The sequence below is a fragment of the Theropithecus gelada genome, chromosome 6 (genome assembly GCF_003255815.1).
Source record: "Theropithecus gelada isolate Dixy chromosome 6, Tgel_1.0, whole genome shotgun sequence".
NCBI classification, from domain to species: Eukaryota; Metazoa; Chordata; class Mammalia; order Primates; family Cercopithecidae; genus Theropithecus; species Theropithecus gelada.
In genome coordinates, this window is record NC_037673.1 from 155743336 (window position 1) to 155769950 (window position 26615).

The 26615-nt window shown below is 37.4% G+C and overlaps 1 protein-coding gene across 7 annotated transcripts in view; it reads right to left on the bottom strand.

Moving 5' to 3' along the window:
• Window positions 1-26615, bottom strand: part of RNF145 (ring finger protein 145) — a 58211-nt gene that overhangs the window by 20763 nt on the left and 10833 nt on the right. For 6 of the 7 annotated variants that reach the window (XM_025388659.1, XM_025388656.1, XM_025388657.1 and 3 more), the window contains exons 2-4: window positions 24815-25038; window positions 15222-15330; window positions 3151-3242 (exon numbers count right to left, since the gene is read on the bottom strand). In XM_025388659.1, the coding sequence (XP_025244444.1) occupies window positions 3151-3242; window positions 15222-15330; window positions 24815-24998 (385 nt within the window). In that variant the 5' untranslated portion in view covers window positions 24999-25038. Of the gene's footprint in view, window positions 1-3150; window positions 3243-15221; window positions 15331-24814; window positions 25489-26615 lie in introns of those variants that run through there. The other variant, XM_025388655.1, reaches the window with a different exon arrangement.

The following is a 26615-nucleotide window of genomic DNA, read 5'->3' on the forward strand; positions in this document are numbered from 1 at the left end:
CAGATATTCCAAAATCTAAAAAAATCAGAAATCCAAAACATTTCTGGTCCCAAGCATTTTGAATAAGGAAAATTCAATCTGTGTTAGAAAAATACAAAAATGTCAACCATTTTTACATAAGACCAAACACTTATAACAATCTACTGTCATAAAACACATACGGTATTTTATCTCACAAAGCATTAATTTTGGCCTTTAAAAAACTGATACTAAAGTAATGTGAAAAACAATCATGGCATAAAGAAGAGAAAAACTCCTAATTATATAGAAAACAAGAGGCCACCAAATGATCTGGCTTCCACTGTGTTTATAGTTATGAAACTTAAATGTCCTTGTTGAGCACAATGTAAACTTCCTCTAAGCTCTGAAAATTCCCTTAAGTCTATGCCAGCACATGTGGCGCTCAGTGCTGGGGTTACAGGCTTCCTTTATCTTCTTTCATAGAAGAATATGACTCATATGGCATATTTAAGAGAAGACTACTCCTGCTGAGGTAGAAGAATGAAGGAGTCATATGTTGTTAGTGGAATCTCCCCTAAAGTTCCAAAAGAACAAGTTGTTTGTCTTCTGATTTGCCTATTTCAACTTTTAACTCTGAATAAACCAAAGTCCCAATGTACTCTTTAGATGTCAGGATTCCACTATTAGAAATATCTCCAAGAAGTTTGCAACCCTAGGAAATCATGGCATATTAAAATTACCTATTTTCAAAAAAGTTTGTTATTAAAATGAAGAAAAACACTAGAAAATTATTTTAAAATCAAAGTTGAAAGAAAACATGCTCCTTAATAGTTTATGGACTTCGGAAAGTTGAATCTTAGCTAAGTAAACAGAAGACCATGGCCACTGATAAGAAGAGTTTTAAGAAATATGCTTCATATTTATAATACAAGTATATCCATCATAAAATAAAACGTTACAAGCTTTCTAACTTAGCAAATATGTTCATTATTGAATGTTACCATTAATAAATATGCCAACTCATAACGACATAGTTATAAAGCAACATTATTTTTGTCCTCTGCTGTCTTTTAAAATCCACTCTGTGAAGATTAGTGGTTTTCCTGCCCCTAGATAAAATCCAAGGCAAGTCCCATAACTCTAGCTTAGGTTACTGTCTCAATTTAATAATAACCGAAACTTTCAAACACATTTAAAGTTGGGACTTATCCCTTACTCTAGAGTTCAGGCATTCTAGGGAAAGCATTAATTTTGACCTTAATGCTTTAAGATAGAAAACCTGCAATTGGGAGAGGAAGTGGAAAGCCTGTAGCTGGCTTCTGTCTCTTTTTTGACCTAGCACTTCTTCCTCTGACTCACCCAGGACTGAAGCGGGAAGGGAAGGAGGAGAGGGAGGGAAGTAGGCAGGTTCCTACTTAACTGGACTCTTACAACAATATGGTTGGTACTGGTACTGGTGCTTCCTAGACTTGAGGTATCTAAAACCGATTCATTTTCCCCTGGACACTTTTATGGGTTGTTCTGAAACTGTTCCTATCACTGTGGCTCTCTCACCTGCAGCAGTACCCTTGGTGCTTGGTGTATACCCTCCACTGGCCATTTTTGGCTCTTTTCTCAGCTCCTGGGAATATGGAAGGTCAATCCCTGTTGATGACTTCTCATCCCCCTAAAAGGCCTGCTTGAACAGGACCTAAGAAAATCCTACACAGACTTTCAGGGCCCTTGTCTAGTTCACAAAAAACTTACATTGTTTGCTCCACAATTTCCTATATCAGAAGATACAGGAAAACCCTATAAGGCATTTTCACTCCACAGTCAAAACACTCAACAAGCAACTAGCCTATTGCTAGTCCTTTATATCAGATTAGAATTATAATGTGAGCCTCATATATAATTTTAAATTTTCTATTAGTGTCATTTCAAAAAGTAAAAAGAAACAAGTGAAATCAACAATATATTTTACATAACCTAACATATCCTAAACATCATCATATAGACATTCAATCTATATTAAAAGTTAACAAGACATATTAAAAGTTAACCTGGCTTGTGGCAAGTCTTCAAAACTGAGTATGTGCTTTACACGTACAGCACACCTTAATCTCAATTCACCACATGGCAAGTGCTTACCAGCCACATGTGGCTAGTTTTGGACAACATAGTTTTAGATTTTGCAGGCTGAAAAGGCACAAGAATGATACAGTGGACTTCTGGCCTCCTGGAAAGGTGAGAGGTGGGTGAAGGATAAAAGATTGTACATTGGGTACAGTGTACACTGCTCAGGTGATGGATGCACCAAAATCTCAGAAATTACTGCTAAAGAACGTATCCATATAACCAAACACCATGTGTTCCCCAGAAATCAATTTAAAAATGTTTTTTAATGTAAGAAAATAAAAATAAAAGTGTAACACACAAAAAAAATGTTCCACGGTAAGTCAGACCCCAGTCCACAGCATTCCCCCCTTCACTACACAAGACACATAACTCCCCAAATGGTCCCCCACTGAATCCTCTAGTGTAAAGGGCTGGGGAAGTATTTCAGAAAAAAAGAGTTCTCTCTGAAGAAACCCTCCTCTAATCTCTAATTTTAGGCCTTTTAACACCTTCTACATGGGTGAGTTTCAAAGTCACAAAACAGGTTTCCTCTCACTTCCGTTTTTGCATTTTGGCATGGTACACTCTGGTAGCAGGGCTCCGGTACTTCACTTTAAATTGTATCTATACTGTTTTCAGGCCTTAGCCAACACTTCTATTTTTAACATTCTACTATCTGAATATTTCAATCACATCTCAAGTTCTTGATGTTTCCAGACATTTATTTTTGACAATAAGGTCATGGCTTTCAACAGCTATAAGTAAATTTAAGATATTACATGTTTCATTTTAATCTTTCAAAGTAATAATTAACTCTATTTAAAAATTAATCTTCTCAAATACTTAAAAAAAACCCTTATAAAAAGCACAAGCGACTATGTGCTATGTACAATATGACTATAAATACATAACCTATACATGGGGAAAAGAAGACCTAAAAAAAACCCACTGAACAATGGTTATATGTGGAAAAAGTCACCATGAATCACTTTTGAGAATTCCATTTTTTAAAAACATGAGTATGCACGAATTTTGTAAGTTAGTAAGACTGGCCGGTTCCTACCTACACTTTAATTCTTTTATAATACTTACCTATTAAGGCTGTGGTAAACCGATTCATAGACAGAGGTTCTAAATACATTGGTCCCTCATAGGCAAACTCCAGTTCACTCCGAACATAGTCCCTAAATAAGAAAATTGATAAGAATGTGTATATGAAATACATTCCAAGCAGAATCACAATATGCTTATAAAAGTATATTGTTACTGATACCCCTTTTCCATGTCTAAGGAAAAATTTAGGTATGAAGAATTATATATAAATGGCCTTCATCTGTTTTCTGTGCATTAGAAACAGACATAACTTATTGAAATGGAATGTTACCATGCAGAGAAAGCTGCCAAAGTTCCACATTATGAAATTTTCTTTCTTCTCATGACCTTATTAAATACTTTATGCCCAGTAAAAACCCAATTGAGAGGTGATCTCTCTCAACTCTACTACACTAACCAATGATATCTAGTGATATGACACTAAATATCTCCTTTTCTGGCTATCTTCCACCACCAACATCCCACCCTCATCTTATTTCCCTCAGAGTTTTGGCCCCAATTATATTTTATTAGTCCCAACTAGAACCACAAACTAGTTAGAAAACTGGAGGATAGCAGTATAATCCTTAAAAATTATCAACTCTATATGAAATCTAAGATGATAATTATAATATTTAATTAGGCTACATATTTACTTTGAAGCAAATTTTAGATCAAACAAAATATTCCTTTTAAAATTCAACTCAATTAACCTGTGACTACTGAGAAATAGTAAGCTTTAAGTAATAACCAAAGAGCCTTTACACATTCAGAAAACAAGCGTGAAGCACAACCAGGGAGAATTTAATTTATTATCAGTAAGTTAAATGGTACTACTGGAAGACAGTTTGTCTAAAGTATTTTTGGCATCAAAGAAGGGAAGTTTGTGTAAAAACATTCTTCCCTCTTTTTTCAACTTTTAATGTTTTATTCATTGTATTTAAAAGAGAACATTTCAAGTATTTCCAAACAAACTCATATGGCTATATTTACTTTTTCCATGAAATGACTTCCCATTAGGCAATCAAGTGGAATTCCTTTAGCACTGCATAGCCAAACAAGGAAAGACCCTTACAAAATCAGCCAGAAGGGTATTCCCAAAAAAGAATCAAAACTTAAAACTAAAATTTCAAAAAGAATTAAAACAGTTTCTGAGATTATAAAAATGTATGACTAAGTTATATGAGTGATCTAGCAATTCTCCTTTATCGCTCTTAGATGACAGTTTCTAACATATAATGTATTAATTGTCTCTTTCTACTGAAAGAGAAAGCCAAATTCTCAAGAATTATTTTAATGCAGTGGTTGTCAACCAAGGGGCAATTTTGCCCCTGAGGGGATATTCTACGTCTGGAAACATTTTTGGTTGTCACAATGGGGGAGAGGTATTACTAGCACTTAGTGGGTAAAGGCCAAAGATGCTGCTAAATATTCCTCAGTGAAAAGGCTAGCCCCTAGAACAAAACATTATCCAGTCCAAAATGTCAACTGTGCAATATTAAGTAACCTTGTTTTCATGTAGAAAGGCACAAATACAAATAACACATAAATATCTGATTACTATAGGTAACCATCAATGGAATTATATAGTTAGAATAGAAAACTAAAAAATTAAAAGAATTATGAAATTAGAATAAAATGCATATATAAACACTATTAATACAAAGTATTTTAAAATGCTATTTGAAAAACAAATTTATACCTAAAAGAGATTTTAACTCTGAGTGTCAGTACTAGCCAGACCTTTAAAGCCCAATAATTTCTTTTTGGTCAGAGCATCTCTCTCTCCAATGGATATAGTTTAAACAGGGGCCAGGAAAATCCATAGAGACAAAACACAGATTAGTAGTTGCCAGGGGCTGGGGAGAAGGGGAGATGAGAGTAATTGCTTAATGAGTACTGAGTCTTGTTTGGGGGTGACGAAAATGTTTTAGAATTAGATAAAGGTGACAGCTGCACAACATTATGAATGTACTGTATGCCACTGAACTGCTCACTTTAAAATGATTAAATTTATGTTATACGAATTTTAGAAAAGGGAGATAAATCAGCTCCAAGTGCACTATCCCCAAGGAGAAAGCCACAAAGTGCCCCAGAAGGGCCTCAGTCCCAAGTATCTCTGTGTGAGGGACAAGAAAAGAGAAGACTTGAGGTCCCTACCATGTTTTCTTTCCACTGTTTGGTTTTGTCACATATTATTAATATTTTATAATAAAGCTCAGCAAACTAAACATCACGCTAGCATTTCTGATTGCTGAGACATTTGTTAACTGTTCTGCATTATTTCATAGCCTACGTTAGTTTATCCTCTTTTTAAAAACTTCTTTATCTTTCTTTAGTTTCTTACCTTAAATTCTAATTTCACACAACAAAATTTCTAGGGATAACTAACATTCTCTGTTTCTTTTTAACTCAAAAAGAAATTACTGAATACATAAGTGCTGGTACTCTGCTAGACTCTGCTAATACTGCACAGTCCATACTAGCATGCAACTTACAAACAGGGAGGGGAGATAAATACTTAGTCCCATAATTATTTAATTATGATGATAATCAGTGCTGTAAGAAAAATACAGAATGCTGTGAGGATTTTAGTCTTTTTTACTGATACATAAAAAGATTTTAAGTTCGCAGCATATTTAAAAATTACATATTTTATTCTCTATTTCTAGGTTCTAACTTTTTCAATAAACTAATAATATTTCTATGTGCCTTTTACTTTTTTATTTTAAATACTACTTATTTTACCTCTCCTATTTCATATGGTTATTATAAGTTTTTAATGTAACTATTTCCTTTTCTTTTATCCAACCCTATATTTCATTCCTTTGTTTTTTAAGCCTTCTCTCAACTTTCTAATCCTTTCCATTATTTTCTTTTTAATTCTTTTTACTTTCTCTATACTCATTACTTTGCGATTTGCTGTGATTATAGGACACTAAGGGAGGTCTGCATTCCAGAAGAATAAATAATCAACCTTTAGGCCACAATGACAGCCCTGATGTTAAGCAGTTTCCTCCCACTTGCTCTTACTTTGTCCTTCTCTAGGATCCTAGGATTAGCTCTCCAATACTGTACTGCCCCCCACATTCCTGTTCAACTTGAGTCTTTGTATCATTCATCATAGCCTCAAAATTAATATCGTCCCTAGGCCCCTTAGAACCTTTCCCCTTTGCTCAATTCCTCTCTTTCAACACAGTCCTCCAAAATCCTCCATTTGCCTGACGCATCAAAAAGCCCCACCTCAGTAAAAACAGCCAGGCCTAGAAAGCCTGCAGACTCTCTCTTCAGGCCAGCTCAGCTTAGCATGCCAGAGTCAAGGCAATGGTTTTGGTGACAGCTAAACTACCTAGTATGCCACACAACCACTATGGATCTGTCACTTCTAAAAGGAGGATCTGGGCATCCCATCCCAAACTGTAGAGAAGAACTGAAATAAGAATCAGTGTTAACAAAAATCTCTACATCTAACTCATGCACAACTTCCAGGTATCTCATGCTGGCATTGAGAATTCTTGGTGACTCAGTCCCAACAGGGATGGTCATTCACAACATAAGAAAAACAAGACAGTAAGCCTAAATACGAAAGATCCAAAGTGGGAATTATCCAAAACTCCATGAGTGATTTTAGGTGAAAAATTAGTTCAAGGCAAGAGTCATAAAATTCTAACTTTTAACAACATCTTATGATTCTCTTAAGACTCAAGTGAGCTATTCAAGAGAAGCATTACAATTTTTCATTTCAGAAGACTTAAATGGTAGAATGTTTTAAGATCTTCAGAAACAAGAATTCCTGCCAATCTACTTATAACAGAATAAAATATTTTCCTTCTTAAATGTTTTTTCATTTGTGGAAGGCTGATAATCACCCCAACACAGTAATAAACTTAAAAAATCTCTGAAAAATCTACTTTCCTAGTCCTGTATAATAGCCTCCTCTCCTTTAACTCAAATTGGGGCCACAAGGAATGTACAAGATCTATGAAAAGGGCCTCCAGGCACGGTAGCTCAAGCCTGCAATTCCAGCACTTTGGGAGGCCGAGGCAGGCGGCTCACTCGAGCCCAGAAGTTCGAGAGCAGCCTGGACAACATGGCGAAACTCTGTCTCTACAAAAAAAAAGCAAAACTTAGCTGGGCGTGGTGGTGCCTATAGTTCCAGCTACTTGGGAGGCTGAGGTGGGACAATTGTGTGGGCCTGGCGGGGGCAAGGGCTGCAGTGAGCCAAGACTGCACAACTGCACTCCAGCCTGGGTCAGAGTGAGACACTGTCTCAAAAAAAAAAAAAAAAAAGAAAGAAAGAAAGAAAAAGAAAAGGGTCTCAGAGCTTGCCATTAGAAAAATTCTTGCTTATATAGAGAAGTATACTGTTACAAAAAAATAAATGGGTACCAACCACAAAACCTAGTAGCTTACCACTTCAGCTAATTAAAGACCTTTTCACAACAGTCTATTCAGCAATCTGACTCACACACTGGACAACCTAGGAACAACTTGTACATTCTGGCTATTTACTTAAAGCTTTCAAACAACGTTAATTCCAAAGAAATCTAATCTATTTTCACATAAAACAAAGGTGTGCCAAGTTATGTTTTGCAATATGGGCAACAAGCACCACTTGATACAAGAAATCTCAGATGTTCAAATACCTGTACTTCCTTATATGCCTACTAAACACACATACACGCACACAAACATACCTACTATATCCTCAGCACTGCGCTAGCACTTGAATAATTCATTTACCCAGAGTTTATTTAAACTGTTGACACCCTTTCTTTAGCTTCTTTCTAGCCTCCAAGGTATTTAGTGCCTGCATCTGATAACGTTCAAAAGAAAAAAACATGTTAAACAGCGAAACCGGTCACTTTTATTCCTGTCAAAATTAAGTTTAGAATATAAATGGTAATACTCATTTTAACATTCCAAGCTACTTGGGAGGCTGAGGCAGGAGAATCACTTGAGCCCTGGAGGTGGAGGTTGCAGTAAGCCAAGATTGCGCCATTGCACTCCAGCCTGGGCAACAGAGCAAGACTCGTCTCAAAACAAAAACAAAAACAAGTTGGGCGTGGTAGCTCATGCCTGTAATCCCAGCACTTCGGGAGGCCAAGGTGGGCGGATCACCCGAGGTCAGGAGTTAAAGAACAGCCTGGCCAACATGCTGAAACCCATCTCTACTAAAAATACAAAAAATTAGCCAGGTGTGTCGCGGGCACCTGTAATGCCAGCTACTTGGGAGGCTAAGGCAGGAGAATCACTTGAACCCGGGAGGTGGAGGTAGCAGTGAGCCGAGATCACACCATTGCATTCCAGCCTGGGCAACAAGAGCAAAACTCTGTCTCAAAAAACAAAAAAACAACAATTTACCTAGTTTTTTTTTTTTTTTTTGAGACAGTCTAACACTGTCACCTGGGCTGGAGTGCAATGGCATGATCTCAGCTCACTGCAACCTCTGCCTCCCAGGTTCAAGCAATTCTCCTGCCTCAGCCTCCCGAGCAGCTGGGACTACAGGTGCCTGCCACGACGCCCGGCTAATTTTTTGTAATTTTAGTAGAGACCGGGTTTCACTATGTTGGCCAGGCTGGTCTCGAACGCCTGACCTTGTGATCCACCCGCCTTAGCCTCCCAAAGTGCTGGGATTACAGGCGTGTGCCACCGTGCCTGGCCTATCTATAGTAGTTTTTAACTGAGGACAGTTTTGTTCCTCATACGCAGCATGTGACAATGTCTAGGGACACTTTTTGGTTGTCATATTTGCTGGGAAGAGGGTGTCACTGGGATCTAGTGGGTAGAGAGTGTTGTCAACAACCTATAATGCACAGGACAGCCTCCATAGCAATGCACACCCTGCCCAAAATTCTGATACCCCTGAGAAGCAGCAGCCCTGATCTACAATTTTAAATTATGCAAGTCATCATAAAATGGAGAGCTAATTATCCATATTTTACGCCTAAGCCACTCTTGGGGAAGTTTTTACATTTGAAACCATACTTACACACCCAAGAGCCAGAATAGAAACAGTATTACTTTCTTCTTTTGAAAGCCAGTTCTACTGGGCTCTTAATTCAAGTCGTAGACACACAAATCCAACATGTTGGTTCATAAATCTAACAAGGAATTTAAGAATACTGGGCCGGGCATGATGGCTCATGCCTGTAATCCCAGCACTTTGGGAGGCCAAGGTGGGCGGATCACGAGGTCAGGAGACAGAGACCATCCTGGTTAACACAGTGAAACTCCATCTCTACTAAAAAAAATATATAAAAAATTAGCCAGGCGTGGTGGCAGGCACCTGTAGTCCCAGCTACTTGGGAGGCTGAGGCAGGAGAATGGTGTGAACCCAGGAGGCAGAGCTTGCAGTGAGCCGTGAGCCGAGATTGTGCCACTGCACTCCAGCCTGGGTGACAGAGCAAGACTCCTTCTAAAAAAAAAAAAGAATACTGGAGTTTAGAAAAAACATCCAGCTGTAGATGTGACCCCACACCCTCACAGGAATGACCACACTCTCACAGGAGTGGTAATATCAGTGTATGGTTTTTCTTTTTTTCCCCCTTAGTTCTGGATAGTCTCAATTTTCTATTGGGATTAGTACTAGAAAAATACATTTGCTACATCCCTCAAAATGCAAGGCAGAGTTCAGTAATTTTAAAAAATTTAAACTGACATTTAGTTTAGTAAGTTAGTTAATAAGTTCAATTAGAATATTAATATTAAATATTCATATGACATTGACTGAGCCGATGAATCTTCTGACATTTAATTCTTCCAAACTGCAAGCTATATCCATTCTATAGACATATTCTAAACAAGTTTTTAGTCATTTCCAGATAATCAGCCTCATTATGTAAATACACATGTAAGGAAAAACAGAAACCCAACTTTTCAAAAGTTTATGAAATTTGAAAATTTCAAGAAAATTAATATTTGCAAATGTCTTTCTCTATAAGCTAGTTTTTAAATTTGTTTTTCTTGTTTCCAATGAGGCTGGATATAGCCAGTTTTTTAAGTACCAAATTAATTGTTAAAATTATTATAAGTGCTGATTCTCCTTCTCAGGAGCATAATAAACTATGCCTTGATATAAGTAGACTGCAGTGAATGGAAGAATATATTTGCAAATCATAGATCTGATAAGGGACTTGTATATATTTGCAAATCATAGATCTGATAAGGGACTTGTATATATTTGCAAATCATAGATCTGATAAGGGACCTGCATATATTTGCAAATCATAGATCTGATAAGGGACTTGTATATATTTGCAAATCATAGACTGATAAGGGACTTGTATCTAGAATATATAAAGAATTCCTACAACTTAGTAAGAAAAAGACAACCCAATTAAATACTGAACAAAGGATGTGAATAAACATTTTTCCAATATTTACACATGGTCAATGAACACATGTAAAGATGTTCAACTTCATTAGCCATCAGGGAAATGCAAATCTAAAGCACACTGAAATATCTCTTCACACTCACTGTAATGGCTCCACTAAAAAGGACAACAAAGGGTGCTGGCAAGAATGTAGAGAAATTGGAAGCCTCATACACCGCTGGTAGAAATGTGAAACACTGCAGCCATTTTAACAGTCCGGCAGTTTCTCAAAAGGTTAAATATAGGCACCACACGATTCAGCGATTCCGCCCCGAGGTATTTGTACAAGGAAAACAAAAACATTTATCTACACAAAAACCTGTACATGAATGGTCATAACATTATTCACAATAGCTAAAACATAGAAACAATTCAAGTGCCCATCAATGGATAACAGGATGTATAAACAAAATGTGGCATATATCTGTACAATGGAATATTGACAGAAAAAGAAAATAAGTACCAACACATGCTACAACATGGATGAACCCTGAAGACATGCTAAGTGAAATTCAGTGCATATAAAATATCCAGAACAGGTCAATAAAAAAAGACAGACAATAGACTGACAGTTGCCAAGGGCTGGGGGCAGGGAAGGTGGTGGGAAATAGAGAATGACTGCTAATGGGTATGACATTTCTTTATGGGGTGATGAAGATCTAAAATCAATTTTGATGATGTTTTGCACAACTCTGTGAATGTACTACAAACCACTGAGCTGTATACATATGTATTTTCTGAAACAGGGTCTTGTTCTGTCACCAGGCTGGAGTGCAGTGGCACAATCCCAGCTCACTGTAGCCTCAACTTCCCAGGCTCAATCGATCCTCCACCTCAGCCTCCCAAGTAGCTGGGACTAAAAGTGCGTGCCACCACACCCAGCTAATTTTTTGTATATAAGGGGTTTCACCATGTTGTCCAAACTGGTCTCCAACTTTTGAGCTCAAGCAATCCGCCTGCCTTGGCCTTCCAAACTGCTGGGATTACAGGTGTGAGCCACCATGCAAGGCCCTTGAGTTATATACTTTAATCAGGTATGTGAATATCTAAATAAAGTTGTTATTAAAAAAAAAAAAACCTGGGGCCAGGCACAATGACTCATACCTGTAATCCCAAAGCTTTGGGAGGCTGAGGCAGGAGGATATGTGAGGGCAGGAGTTCAAGACCAGCCTGGGCAACATAGCAAGAACCCTATCTCTACAAAAAAAATATTTTTTTAATTAGCTAGGCATGGTGACATACACCTGTAGTCCCAGCTATTCAAGAGGCTGCAGTGGGAGAAGTGCTTGAGTTCAAGGCTACAGTGAACAATGACTGCACCACTCCACTATGACCTTGGTGACACAGTGAGAACCATCTCAAAAAAAAAAAAAAAAAAAAGATACTTGCTTATGAAGCTCCACAGAAATCTGAACCATTATTTTTTTAAAACTAAAACCTTCAACCTCATGTCTTACAAATGTTACATGTTCAAACCTTGGTATTTATTAACTGATACGTTATGAATAATTCAAGGATAGCACATCTTTGCTAGCCTTTTGTGAGATACTATCATATAGTATAAATTACACTAAGAGGAAAATACTAAAATATGCCATATCTTGAAATTCATTCATTTAATACCAAAACAAACTCCCTACGATGGCATTGTCTACAAAAGGGTTATCCAATCTTTCCGTTTCCCTGGGCCTAACTGGAAGAAGAACAACTGTCTTGGGCCACACATAAAACACACGATGATAGCTGATGAGCAAAAAAAAAAAAAAAAAAAAAAAAGGCAAAAAAAAATCTCATAATGTTTTAAGGAAGTTCACGAATTTGTGTTGGGCTGCATTCAAAGCCATCCTGGGCCACATGCAGCCCAGGAGTTGGACAAGCTTAGTCTAGAATTTCAAAGAAGTAACTTGCTGAGGTAACATATTTACTAGGTAAGGAAACATTTTGTATCAAGTCTGATTCTAAAATTTATTTTCGTTTCCACTAACCATGCTGCCTACCGAAGTGGAATGAACTAGATTGTGAAAACATGGATTCAAGTTAAAAGTCTGGGATTGTCCCTTCCTAGCTGGTTGCCTACTTCCTTTTTTTCATCTGTAAATCCCAAAGGAACATAAAAAAAATCAATATGAAATAAGAATAGGAAGTATTTTTGCCTACTATAAAATTTTATTAAAATTTAATAAAATCCCATTATTGAGGCTGGACACAATGGTTCATGCCTGTAATCCCAGTACTTTGGAAGGCCAAGGTGGGAAGATCATGAGGTCAGGAGTTCGAGACCAGCCTGGCCAACATGGTGAAACCCCATCTCTACTAAAAATACAAAAAATTAGCTGGGCGTGGTGGCACATGCCTGTAGTCCCAGCTACTCAAGAGGCTGAGGCAGGAAAAACACTTGAACCTGGGAGGCAGAGGTTGTAGTGAGCCCAGATAAAATAAAAATAAAAATAAATAAAATAAAATTCCATTATTTAAATTAAGCTTTAATTTCCTAGTAATGAAAATGAAACATTAGAAACAGTCATTTTCATAAACTGAAACTAAAAAGCTAAAAAAGCCACAAAGATGGTCAGGAAAAATCCTTTCTTTACCTCTGAAACTCCCATCTTGTAAAAAGATGGGAAAATGTCTCCATCCTCAGCCTGAGCTGAGACTCAGAGGTATCGGGGTAAGGTCACATGAACAAACTGTGTGAAGTGTGGGGGATGGTGGTACTAGGATGAGAAACGCATCATGTCTGTGTCAGTATTGGTGCTTGGACTCCTAGTTTGACTCTACGGAGAGGGATGCTACAGGACAAGGTCTAAGTTATTTTCATGAAGGAGTCTAAGACACAGTGACATACTTGTGTGACGCAAAATGGGGAATCTCACTGTCTCTATTCTTGAAGGGAACACAGCTTGATTTAAACATTGTGAGGATTGCAAGAAATGCAACACTACTCTGCCAGCTCCAGATTTTGCAACTTTGACATCAGAGGACCTACCCTGGGCAGAATGGTGGCAGAAGTTCAAGAGTAAGACACCATCCTCCAGGCACCATTTTGAGCAGAGAAAATCAACCAGATAGGAATAAAGGAGGAAAATGCAAGAAGAGTAAGCTTCTGGGAAACACCCTGGGACTTTGAGAAATAATTAGACAAAACATTAAAGAGAATTGGAGGTCCTGTTTCAACAAGAGGGGCAAAAAACTCAGTCATTTTAGTTATTCTCATCCTTTCATATCCACAGAAGTGGTAAGAATTGAACAATGTTTTAAAAACTGTAAGTACCAGAGTATTAACACATCTATCTCTGGGTGGTATAATTTCAGACGATTATTAAATGCCTTTACATTTTTTTTTTTTTTTTTTTGAGACGGAGTCTCACTGTGTCGCCCAGGCTGGAGTGCAGTGGCGGGATCTCGGCTCACTGCAAGCTCCGCCTCCTGGGTTCCCGCCATTCTCCTGCCTCAGCCTCCGAGTAGCTGGGACTACAGGCGCCCGCCACCATGCCCAGCTAGTTTTTTGTATTTTTAGTAGAGACGGGGTTTCACAATGTTAGCCAGGATGCTCTCGATCTCCTGACCTCGTGATCCACCCACCTCAGCCTCCCAAAGTGCTGGGATTACAGGCTTGAGCCACCGCGCCCGGCCTACATTTTCTGTATTTTCCAAAAATTGTCTATAGTGAGCGCCTAATTTTATAATCAGAAAAAGTTAATGTTTTTAAAAACTCAACAATGTAATTCTAATTAATGTAAAAATGCTACTTCTAAGATTAAATTTCAACTACCCCAAAGTCTGTTTCAGACTCTTATTATGGCTTATACTATATGCAAGGTGGCCACTCCTTTTAGAATTGGGAATATATTTTAATATGGTAAATATCTTTCTATGAAAAATTATAAAATTTAAGTTTCAAAAGAAATTATACCTCCAAAATATACTCCAACCCACTACTTTACAGTGTCACTTTTGGTCCACCTATATTTTAACATTCTGTTCCAAAGTAGGAAGCTCATATTCATTGGCAGACCCAAGTCTTAAAATTTAGATCTAGCAGACTTAGGTACACAGACAATATGGCTAAAGAGACAGAAGTTTAGCTATACAATCAACCTCACAAGATAATGTATATCAATCATTCACTCCACATGGCTGCATCTTATGCTGATTCTTATACATCATAAATTGATTTCCTAAAGTAATGAAGTGTGTAATTGTTAAAATGCTCCTACAGCCTACCTTTAGAAATTCTTTTATCAGGCAATACAGGAAAGTTAAAGGATATCCTCCCAAGTAGCTGGGATTACAGGCGACCGCCACCACGCCCGGCTAATTTTTGTATTTTTAGTAGAAATGAGGTTTCACCATGTTGGCCAGGCTGGTCCCGAACTCCTGACCTCAGGTGATCCACCCGCCTCCCAAAGTGCTGGGATTACAGGCATGAGCCACTGCGCCCAGCCAATTCAAGGATATCTTTATAAACATAACCTTAAAACTTGTTTCATGTTAAGCTTGTTTTTAAAAGCAGAAACAAAATGTCAGCATAAACCAGCTATTAATCCTGTTTAAGATCTAGAAAATGAGCATCAAACCAGTTTTGGACCTAGCAAAGCCTTAGCTTTACTTAATAGTGTTCATGAAAAGTATTTTATTGGCGAAAGAAAACTTTAAATTCAGTCATACATTTCAAAAATGGGGTCATATTCTTACCTGGAAATTTGATGTCCAGCATAGAGGAGCAGAGCAGTCAAAAAATATAGATAAAGCTGAACCAGATGCTGCCTGGGCAATGTTAGCAGCACCACACTTAAGATATAACCTGTAGCAGAAAGACAGATAAATAAAATATAATTTTAATTTAGTTTCCCAATTAATTACAATAAAAGAAAGAGCTTGAGATAAATAATTTTCCAAACAGGTTTCAGTACTTTCTGAGGTTTCTGATTATACTTACCAAAGTAAGTTTAGTATAGTGACACCACTATGGATTTTTTGTTGTTGAAAATATATTGTATTTTTCACTTCTTTTGTAGATTTCTCTACCTAATAATCAAATACATCACACAAATGTGTAACACAACTCTTTTCATCATCTACCTTTCCTTGATGTCAACTTACTTGTTTTATGCCAATTCTCTCTTTCTTTCTAGTCCCAGAGGAAAAACTGGGTGTCTTAATGTCTCTTTCCAAGGCTGCCCCTTCCATGTGATTCAAGACCTTATTTCTCCAACCCCTGAAAACCCTCTATCTCCTGTACTTTCAGTTGTTCCCCCTTACATCACTCCTTACCTTTGTTTCAAAAAAATATGCAGGGCTTTTACCCATCTTGAGAAAAAAAATAAACTTCTTTTCATAGCGATTTTTTTCCTATGAACTATTTTTCTCATTCCACTGTCAAATGTTTGAAAAGATCTATATCCAATGCCTCTATTTTCTAAGCATCTATTTTTCACTTTACCATCTACAATCCCTTTACAAACCCCCTTAACTCCTTTGCTCTAAAGAAAGTTGGAAGTCAACAATTGCCTACTTGTCACATCTAAGACATCCTACTTATTTTTGATCCCCAATATTCAGGCAACTACCATCAAAACGTTGTTACTCTTTGGCTCTGTGATATGGACTTCCTCTTACCCTCTAACTTCTCCCCTTCATTTATTTTCACCGTTTCCAATAAACACTGGAAATCTGGTTCCCAAACAACTGTTTTCCTCTATATACAAAGTACCTAGTGCAAACAACATACTGTAACTTCAAATATCACCATCTCTTCTAGAAATGTTATCAGCAGTTACTGACAACTTACTATATGTACAAAAACATATCCTCATTTCTTAGTCTAAGTAGACATCCCATCTCATGACACCTGAGATATATTCCACTTAAATCTTCTCATATTCAACAAGCACAAACTGTGTTCCCCACCTCCTCCCTCAAGAAAATAACTCAAAATGACTCAAAATCTGAGTCATCTTTTCTTTCTTATCAAGTCCTGCTGAGCCTTCCTTGATAAATTCCTCTCATGTGTTACCCTTCCATTACAATCTCTATGTCCCATATCCTAATCTGTTATTCAATGCACAGTATACTACCATCCTTCTTTCAGTCTCTATTTTCATATACCGTATACTTCAAGCTTGTCCAATCCGCAGCCCATGGGCTGCATGTGGCCCAGGATGGCTTTGAATATAGCCCAACACAAATTCATAAACTTTCTCAAAATATTATGGGGTTTTTTGTTTTTTTTGGGTTTTTTTTGCAATTTTAAGCTCATCAGCTATCATTAGTGTTAGCATATTTTATGTGTGGCCCAAGACAATTCTTTTTCTAATGTGGTCTGGGAAGCCAAAAGATTGGACACCCCTGATACACTTAATTACCAGGGTAATAATCCTAACATCATCACTTTTACCTGACAATTCTCCTGCTCTCAAAGTTATGAACCTGACATTCTAGGTCTTACACAATCTGGATCTAGTCTACTTTTCTATAACCATCTTCCACTTAATTTACAAATCTTTATTAAGGCACAGGTACTCCTACTTATCCCCTATTGCCTCTCTCATGCTGAATCAATCATGCCAAAAGCTAAGGAAACATGAGCATGCTTGGGACTAAATAGATAGAACTGAGGACTTCCTACATGTACTAACTGCAAGGACAATCCATCAAAAGCCAGAGGTAAGTATTTTTATTTGCTCTTTATTTCTTAAAATAATTTCTCCAATTTTGTTAACCCCTATCTCAAATGACTTTAGAGGTATTTTAAAGGATATGTATTATAGTTACTAAGCATTTCCATTGATTGTAGCTGAAGGATTTTCTAACATCTATTACATGAAACTTCTTAAACTCTCTTTTAACAAAACTGTCATTTTCCTTTCCAGAATGGTCTTATCTTTTCTTTCTCCTACATATCTCATATAAAATCAGTTGCCAAATCTTCTAGATCAAACATATTCATTTCATCCATTCCTTCAATTATCCAGTCATTCAATCAACATTATTATGTGTAAAGTATATGACCCACTCACATTCCTAGACACGGAAGATCCAAAATTAATATGAATAATAATCTAGTGAAAAGGTAAGCATGGAAAAAAGTAATTATTAGACAAAATTGATGCTATAATAAATGAACATTAGAAGGGCTATGGTTAAGTGATTAAGCTTGAATTAGATCTCAAAAGGTGAGTGGTTCTTTACCAGGCTAAGAACAAAGGGAAACATTCTAGGAAAAGAGAACAGCAAACACGAAAACCATAAAAGCATAATTTTCAGGGGACAGTAAATTCTGTAGGTTAGACTAGAATTTGATGTTAACAGAAAGATTGGGAGACGATGCTGAAAGAACTGAGAGCTAAAGCCTCAATAAAAAGCCTAAATACAATAATCAAGAGTTTAGACATAGCTAACGGTTCTCAAATTCTTCAATACCTATTTAGGTGAGGTAAGAGAACAGAAACCAAAACAACAAAAGCACCATTGCTCACCTATACCCCATTTTCATATTCCAGTGGAAAAATAAGTCTGTGATAACAAAATATTTGTGTAAGAAAACTTTGAGAGATGATGAATACTAACTATAAGAGCAGTACGAATGAACCATCTGAACTACAATGTATATATAATCTAACAATTTAAAAAACACAAGCCAAAAATACTACTGACACAAATATGGATCACAACTTATTCTACAGCATTAACCAAACAATCCATAACAAACTAAGTTTATAATGACAAAGCTGTTAGTTTTAAAATTATACACAGTAATTTGTAATTAAAAAGCAAGACTAGTAGTATTTAATAATGATGACCTAGACCAGGTATAGTGGTGCACATCTATAATCCCAGCTACTCAGGAGGCTGGGGTGGGAGGATCACTTGAGCCCAGGAATTCAAGGTTATAGTGAGGTATGACTGCACCACTGCATGCCAGTCTGGGTGACAGAGCATGACCCTGTCTCTATAAAAAATAAGGGTTGGATGTGTTGGCTCACATCTGTAATCCTAGCACTTCGGGAGGCCAAAGCTGGAGGATCACTTGAGCTTAGGAGTTTGAGACCAGCCTGGGTAACACGGCAAACTCCTGTCTCTACAAAAAATACAAAAAATTAGCCAGGTGCGGTGGCACACACCTATGGTCCCACCTACTCAGGAGGCTGAGGTGGGAGGATCACATGAGCCCAGAAGGTTGATGCTGCAGTGAGCTGAGATCGCACCACTGCACTCCAATCTGGGTGACAGTGAGACCCCATCTCTAAATAAATAAATAAAAGAAATGATGACCTATGGGAACAGACTGTGAGAACAGAAAAAAATAAAAAATAAATAAAAATGATGACCTGCTTAAAACAACACTGATGAATCTAATAATTTCTGCTATTTAAACATTATGGTAGTTGTAGGGTAAACACACCTCATAGCAGTAACTTAAGCATACACTGAGACTGACCCTGTAGGGAAAATGCACCTAAATGTGTGGTCCAAGCTAGCGAATCCAGGAGTGGCCAATCCAGAGATTCCTTCCTTGTCTATGAGGAACATCCGAGCCTCTGGTCCATCCTGTGGAACACTGGCTATATAGGGGATTGGGCTCTGAGTTTTGGGTTGAATGAAGGTTGTCAGGTGGAGGCTGTTAGGGAAAAGGTGCTAAGTGAAAATGTTATATACACTACATGCCTTTTTCAAGAGGTTGCAGTTCTTCTGTTCAGCCCACTGCCACTGGATTCTCTTCCCTATGTGTAAGCCTGCAAAAAAAAAAACCCATGTCTGTTTTGCTGGCTCTGGGTGTCTTCTTCAGTTTCTTTAACCTGGTGTCATCCCCAGTGGAGTCCACAGGGGTTCAGCACAACAGCAGGACTGGAGGGAAGATGAGAGCCTGGATTATAACAGTGGCTTTGGGTATGGAGCTGCCAGTCAGCTATGAGATACATATTTAAATAGGTCTTAGTGGTTATCTACGGGTGAGTGGCTGAGAACAAGGAAGTGAAGATCTGATGTTTCTAGCTTGGGTAATCAAGAAGACAGCTTTGCTATTAAGACAGGAAAACACAGGAGGAGGAAGACTTTTGAGATGAGAAAAAGGCGATGAGTTCAGTGACTGACAAGCTGAAATGTCCATAGGCTATTTAGGTGGAAATGTCTAACAAGTAATTCAAAATTCATTCATTCAGGGCTGGGCATAGTGGCTAATATCTGTAATCCTAGCACTCTGGGAGGCTGAGGCAGGAGGATCACTTTAGACCAGGAGTTGGAGACCAGTCTGGGTAATGAGACCTTGGTATATGCCTGTAGTACTAGCTACTCCAGCAGCTAAGGGTTACTTGAGCCCAGGAGTCTGAGACTGCAGTGAGCCATGATCACACCACTGCACTCCAACCTGGGCAAGAGTGAGACCCTGTCACGTACATACATACATACATATACATAAAATTCAATCATTACTGGGAACCAGCTAGGTGCTGGGAATACTGAGATAATAACCCCCTTCTTACCTTAAAGGAGCCCACAATCTATTAACAGTTGGGAAAACAGATAAGCATATGGACCCTCAGAATGCAGCATAGTAATTGCTATGGTAGAGATGTGAACTGGTTCCATGGAATCAGAGAGGAAGAACATCAACTCCAGACTACAGTGGTCAAAAAGTAGTGAAGCGGAGACAGAGATTTGCAGCCCAAACTACATAAGGTCACCCAAACAACAAAAGATTGAAATTAAACACAGATTGTGGGCAATATCAACACTTAGGAAGTCTAAAGTAAACAAATCAAAAGAATCAGAAGCAATGGTCAGAGAATTAGGAGAAGAATCAGGAAAAACAACAACAACAACACTTTCAAGAAAGAGGAAGTAGTAAACAGATCTGTAAACACAGAGAAGTCTGTAGAATGAGGACATAAACAAGGCTTGAATTTTACATTTTAAGTCACTAATGATTTTAGTGATGGTAGTTCCAATAGGATTTTCACATCCATTTCTTCCTTTCTAATTTCTACCTTGCCAGTTCTGGCTCTCATTACCTCTTGCCTAAAATCCTAACTGGTCTTCTTACCTCCAGTTTCTCCCCTCCCCAATCCATCATCCTATAACACGCTGCCTAATCAATCTTAAAATGCAGCTCACCTGCTCTAAAATCCCCACTGACCCACCCCGACCTATAGAATTAAGCACAATCTCTACAATATGTATTCAGGACTCTTCACAAAAGTCCTATTCTACCTTACCAATATTACTTCTATTACTCTTTTCATATCCTACACTCCAAAAAACAGTGGACAGTCACTTCTCTTTCAGCAGAACCCACCCTGGAAAGCTTCTAAGTTTGAAGACACAATTACATTCCATTAAATACAAACTTTATTGCTCCCTACCTTAATTTTTAAGCTCCTTAATTACAAACAATTAGAAGATATAGAAGGAAAAACTTCGACTTACAATAGCAATAAAAAAGATAAAATATCTAGAAACAATAGATGTCTAAGACATATATGAAAAATCTTTAAAACATTCCAGAAGTACTCAAAAGAAATCTTAAACATTGTAAGGCTTTCTATGTTCTTGCATAGAAAAGACTTAGAATCCTTAAGCTATCTCTTCACCCTAACGTAAAAATTTAAAATAATGCAGCCAGGTGCAGTGCCACACAGCTGTAGTCACAGCTACTGAGGAGGCTGCGGCAAGAGGATCACTTGAGCCCAGGAGTTCCAGGCCAGCCTGGGCAACACAGCAAGAGCCCATCCTCCCCACCTGCCCCCAAAATCAGTAATAATGCAATCTCAATAAAAAAAATCAAATGGGTTGCTTTGTTTTTGGAATGAGACCTAGACAATTCACATAGAAAACTAACTGTAAAAAAAAAGCTCAGAGGAGGAACTGAAGGGACTAACCCTAACAGACAGTAAAATATAATCTAAACCCTCAACAAACAAGACAGCATGTTAATGGTTCACTAACAGGCAGGCAGACTAAAGGAAGAGAAGTTCAAAAATGAAACAAAATATAGGAGAATTCAGTATATAATAAGAAAAAAATGGACTAAACAAATAGGTGAAGACTACTGTGTGGTTATCTAGAAAAAATAAAATTATACCTATAACACACTATTCATACAGATAAATGAAGCAAAGATTGAAATGTAAAAATAAAACCACAAAAATAGTAAGATAAAACACAACAGAACTCGTTATAAACTCAAGAATAAAGAAGGCTTTTCTAACTGACTCAAAATACTAAAGTTTAAGGAAAAAATGATAAATTCAGTCACAAAAAACCTTCTAAATGTCAAAAAAATAAACAAAATCACTGAGTTGAAACTGGAAAAACTATTTTCAACTTATAACAAAGGATTAATTTCCCTAATGTATACCAAATTCCCACAAATTGGTAAAAAAAAAAAAAAAAAACTCACAGAAAAGTGGGCAGGGGATATACACTGACAACTCTCAGAAGAGAAAATACAGGCTTTTCTTAAATATGTGTATGTTCAATTCATTCATAATAGAAATGCAAACTAAAACCACATTGAGTTAAAAAAATCAATTTTTCCACCTACTGGAGTAGCCAAAATATGTGTGGTAACAGGCTGTTTTGATAAGAATATAGGATTGTAGGCACTCTCAACCACTGTTTTTGGAGGTACAAAATAGTAAAACCCTATGGAAAGTACTATCTGTCAACACTACAAATATATATAAGTTAACCCTTGAACAACATAGGTTGGAACTGTGAGGGTTCACTTAAACGTAGATTTTTTTCAATCAAACTGTTACGGAAAATACAGTATTTGCAACATGCAAAACCCACATATACAGAGGGCCAAGCTTCTGCATACATAGTTTTACCAGGTCAATCGAGGGACCTGAGTATGCGCAGACTTTGGTATACGTGGGCATCCTGGAACCAATCTCCAGCATATAGTAAGGGACCACTGTACTCTTTAACCCAGCAACTTCACTTCTAATAACTTAGCCCCAGGTTATATTTGTACATGTTGAAATTATAGTTATACAAAGTTATTTAGCACAACACTGTACAAAACAGCAGAAGGCAGGCTATCTAAAATGTCCACCAATGGAGTAATTAGTTCAATAAATTATGGTATATCCATATGAGGATACTATGCCAATGTAAAACCCAATTGGGAAGAGGAGAAATGAGGCCTCAACATTTACTCAGAGTCTTTAAGATCCGGCAGACTGTCATCATAAGAAAAGAGCACAAGATTCTATTTCATAAATATCTAAAAGCAGTAGTTATGGCTCCACATACACCACAAACAAACAAAAACCACGATTCAAAACCATGTATACCATGCTAACATCTGTATAAAAAGGGGGAAAACATATTTTTTATATTTACTTATATATACATAAAAATATCTCTAGAATTATACAGAAGGAAATAAAAGCTACACAGCGTTCAGAGTGAGAAATCAACGAATGAGTAATAGAGATGGAAGAGAGATACTTTTCATTAAATACTTTTTATGCTTTTTGATTTCTGAATATAAATACTTTATCTATTTTATTAAGGTGAAATTTGATTTGTATTTGAGGGTGAAATTCTGTAAACAGCAGCATTACATAAACACTATCTAATATTTTGACAAAGGTAACGCCAACCAAAAAATTGTTTAAGCTGAAAATATCTGTTCATGCAACCACTGAGCTTACTCTACTTTGGCATGGAGTAAGTGTATTTAAGATGGCTCAACTGAGTTTCCAAAATTATAAACCAGATTATGAACTTCAATTGTACTAGAACACATTCAATTTCTAAAATTAATATTTCTGGTTATCAAGCAGCTGTTTTTATAATAAATAGTTCAACCTATTCAGAAATAATATATAAGAACATTTTTAAAACCACAGTATGTATGACTTTGCTGATTAAGCTAAAAAGCTAAGCCAAGAACCCGATTGTTCTACAACTGACCGGAATTACTTTCCATAAATTGGCTAACATACAAAGCCTTTCATAAAAGGCTGAGAATTATAGTGTTTTGCAACATAAAGTAAGTTTCTCATTTCAGAGACTTTCCCAAGGTAGTGCCATCCACAAAAGATGAGTTTACTGAACTGAAATGTTTTGTTTCTAGTGCACCGTCTTTTCTACTACATCATATTTCTTTCCACAACAGCTTATCTCTTAAGGATGTAAGGGCAACATTCTCAGGGCTGTTTTAGAACCCACAAAGTCCTTTTATAGATAAAAATAAATCTCAGAGAGCCGGGCGCGGTGGCTCACACCTGTCATCCTAGTGATGAGGCGGGTGGATCACGAGGTCAGGAGATCAAGACCATCCTGGCTAACACGGTGAAACCCCGTCTCTCTTAAAAATATAAAAAATTAGCCAGGCGTGGCGGCGGGCGCCTATAGTCCCAGCTACTTGGGAGGCTGAGGCAGGAGAATGGCGTGAACCCGGGAGCTGGAGCTTGCAGTGAGCCGAAATCGCATCACTGCACTCCAGCCTAGGCGACACAGCGAGACTCCATCTCAAAAATAAATAAATAAATAAATAATAAATCTCAGACAACACAACTCTTCATGACTTTATAAAAGATATACGTTGTGATGGGCAACTCTAATAATAAAATATTAGCAAAACCACTATAGTACCATTCAAACTATGTCTGGAACTCTGCAATCACAACATTAATAAAATACATTGCTATACACATTACAGATAAACCAAAACTTAACTTAAAAAGGAAGGATCATGACTTTTATTCTACATAAATTTTATCTGTTTCATGCTTGTATTTCTTGATTTAATTTCTTTAATCTCTCATAATTATTTTTACCACTAACCCCACAGGGTATCAATGATAGTTCCATTTTTCTTGAAACGGGATTCAAGCAAAGAAAAAAAAAAAAATACAGTTCAAAAAGGATTTTTTTATGGAACAAAATATTATAGTATCATTTCCCACATTTCATTTAACTGAACACTGAATTACTACCAAACTCCAAAACAAGGACAAACTAGAAGGGTCCAAATGTCTCTAAAAGTATTTCTTATTGTTTATATTTCATCATATTAAAATCTAAAATGTTTTCTTCTGTCTTCCAGTTTTATCCAGTAAAATAAATCCAATACTGCCTACTTTCTTGTAGCCTTAATAATTCATGTGCAATGGTAAGATAAAACTATCAACAAGATTCATAAGCACTCATCAATAACTATATCACTATCATCTTAATGAAAATGAACTTCATTTTACCCAAATCCAAAAATATATTAAGACATAAATCAGAATGCTCACTATAAGATCAGAAAACGTGATGTAGACACTCACCTACATAATGCATATTAAGAGCCAAATACTTATACTGGAAAAGAGGGTTATTACTAAGGCTACTTCTTTGGATCTGCTGGAAAAAGGAGCTGACATCCCATCTGTACAGGACATCCAACAGCATGATGCTTGGCACCCTCAGGGCCACATTTAACACTGCCTCCAGTTTCTCCTTTGCAGCCATGTTTTCTTTTTTTCTCTTTTTTTTTTTTCTTGGAGAAGACCTAAAATTCGGAAGACACAACATATAAAAATAAAAAGTCAACACAAATAGCTGTTAGATATCCTTTTATGAATCTAATAGGTTGTCACATACTGTACAAAACTATGTGAGAATGCATAATACTACTTCTCAGCCACATCTACTATTTTTAGATAGTCATGAAATAACCTCCGTATTGTGTTTTCACATTGACCCATTCAGTTCTGCCCAATCTTATAATTCTGATTAAATGTACTGGCCTCAAAACTAATTTTTTAAAAGGCCACTAACTCCAAGTCTAGGAACAAAACACTCTGTAAGACTACTGTAACTTGTATACAATTAACTTGAAAAATTCACTCACTCCAATAAAACTCCGATTTATGTAGCTCGTAAAAGGGTGAATTTTGAATATTTACTCTATGAAAAAGCCTAAGAAACGCAATAAAAACTTGATGACTGCACGTTTAGTTTGCAGCATCTTCTACTCTATGCTTTTCCTTATTCACCTGCAATCAAAATTGAAGTGATAAATTTACAATCCAGAGAACTCATGATGTAGATACAGGTAGAGGAAACATTATTTACAGTATCATTTCTTTGAATCTTTAAAGTTAAATATGGTCTAAAATTCCCATAATCTGCCTTTAAAGTGTTCATCAAAATCTTCCCTTGATATATAGATAACCAGGCACATGGAAGAAGCCAGGCATTGAGTCTGCAGCCCCTGTCTCTGCATACACCTTGATAAATAGTGAGAGGGGGGGAAAAAAAGGAGGAAATGAAAGGCAGTTATCAGGACAATTTACTATTTAAAGGGACAATTCAATGCCATACTGCTTATTATGGTAGAGCTTCAAATTAATCCAAAAAAATACAAAATAGGGCAGACAAGGCGGGGCACAGTGGCTCACGCCTGTAATCCCAGCACTTTGGGAAGCTGAAGCAGGCGGATCACGAGGTCAGGAGTTCGAGACCAGCCTGGTCAATACGGTGAAACCCTGTCTCCACTAAAAATACAAAAATTAGCCAGGGATGGTGGCGCACACCTGTAGTCCCAGCTACTCAGGAGGCTGGGGTAGAAGAGTTGCTTGAACCCGGGATGCAGAGGTTGCAGTGAGCAGAGATCATGATACTGCACTCCAGCCTAGGCAACTGAGCTAGACTCTGTCTCAAAAAAAAAAAAAAAAAAAAGGGGGCAAACAAAAGTAGGTAAAGAATAATTTAAAGAGTAAAGATAATTCTGGATTGTTGGCTCTGACAATATCCTTTTAAGAATTTTGCTGGCCGGGCGCGGTGGCTCAAGCCTGTAATCCCAGCACTTTGGGAGGCCGAGGCGGGCGGATCACGAGGTCAGGAGATCGAGACCATCCTGGCTAACATGGTGAAACCCCGTCTTTACTAAAAATACAAAAAACTAGCCGGGCGAGGTGGCGGGCGCCTGTAGTCCCAGCTACTCGGAGGCTGAGGCAGGAGAATGGCGTAAGCCCGGGAGGCGGAGCTTGCAGTGAGCCGAGATCGCGCCACTGCACTCCAGCCTGGGTGACACAGCGCGAGACTCCGTCTCAAAAAAAAAAAAAAAAAAAAAAAAAAAAAAAA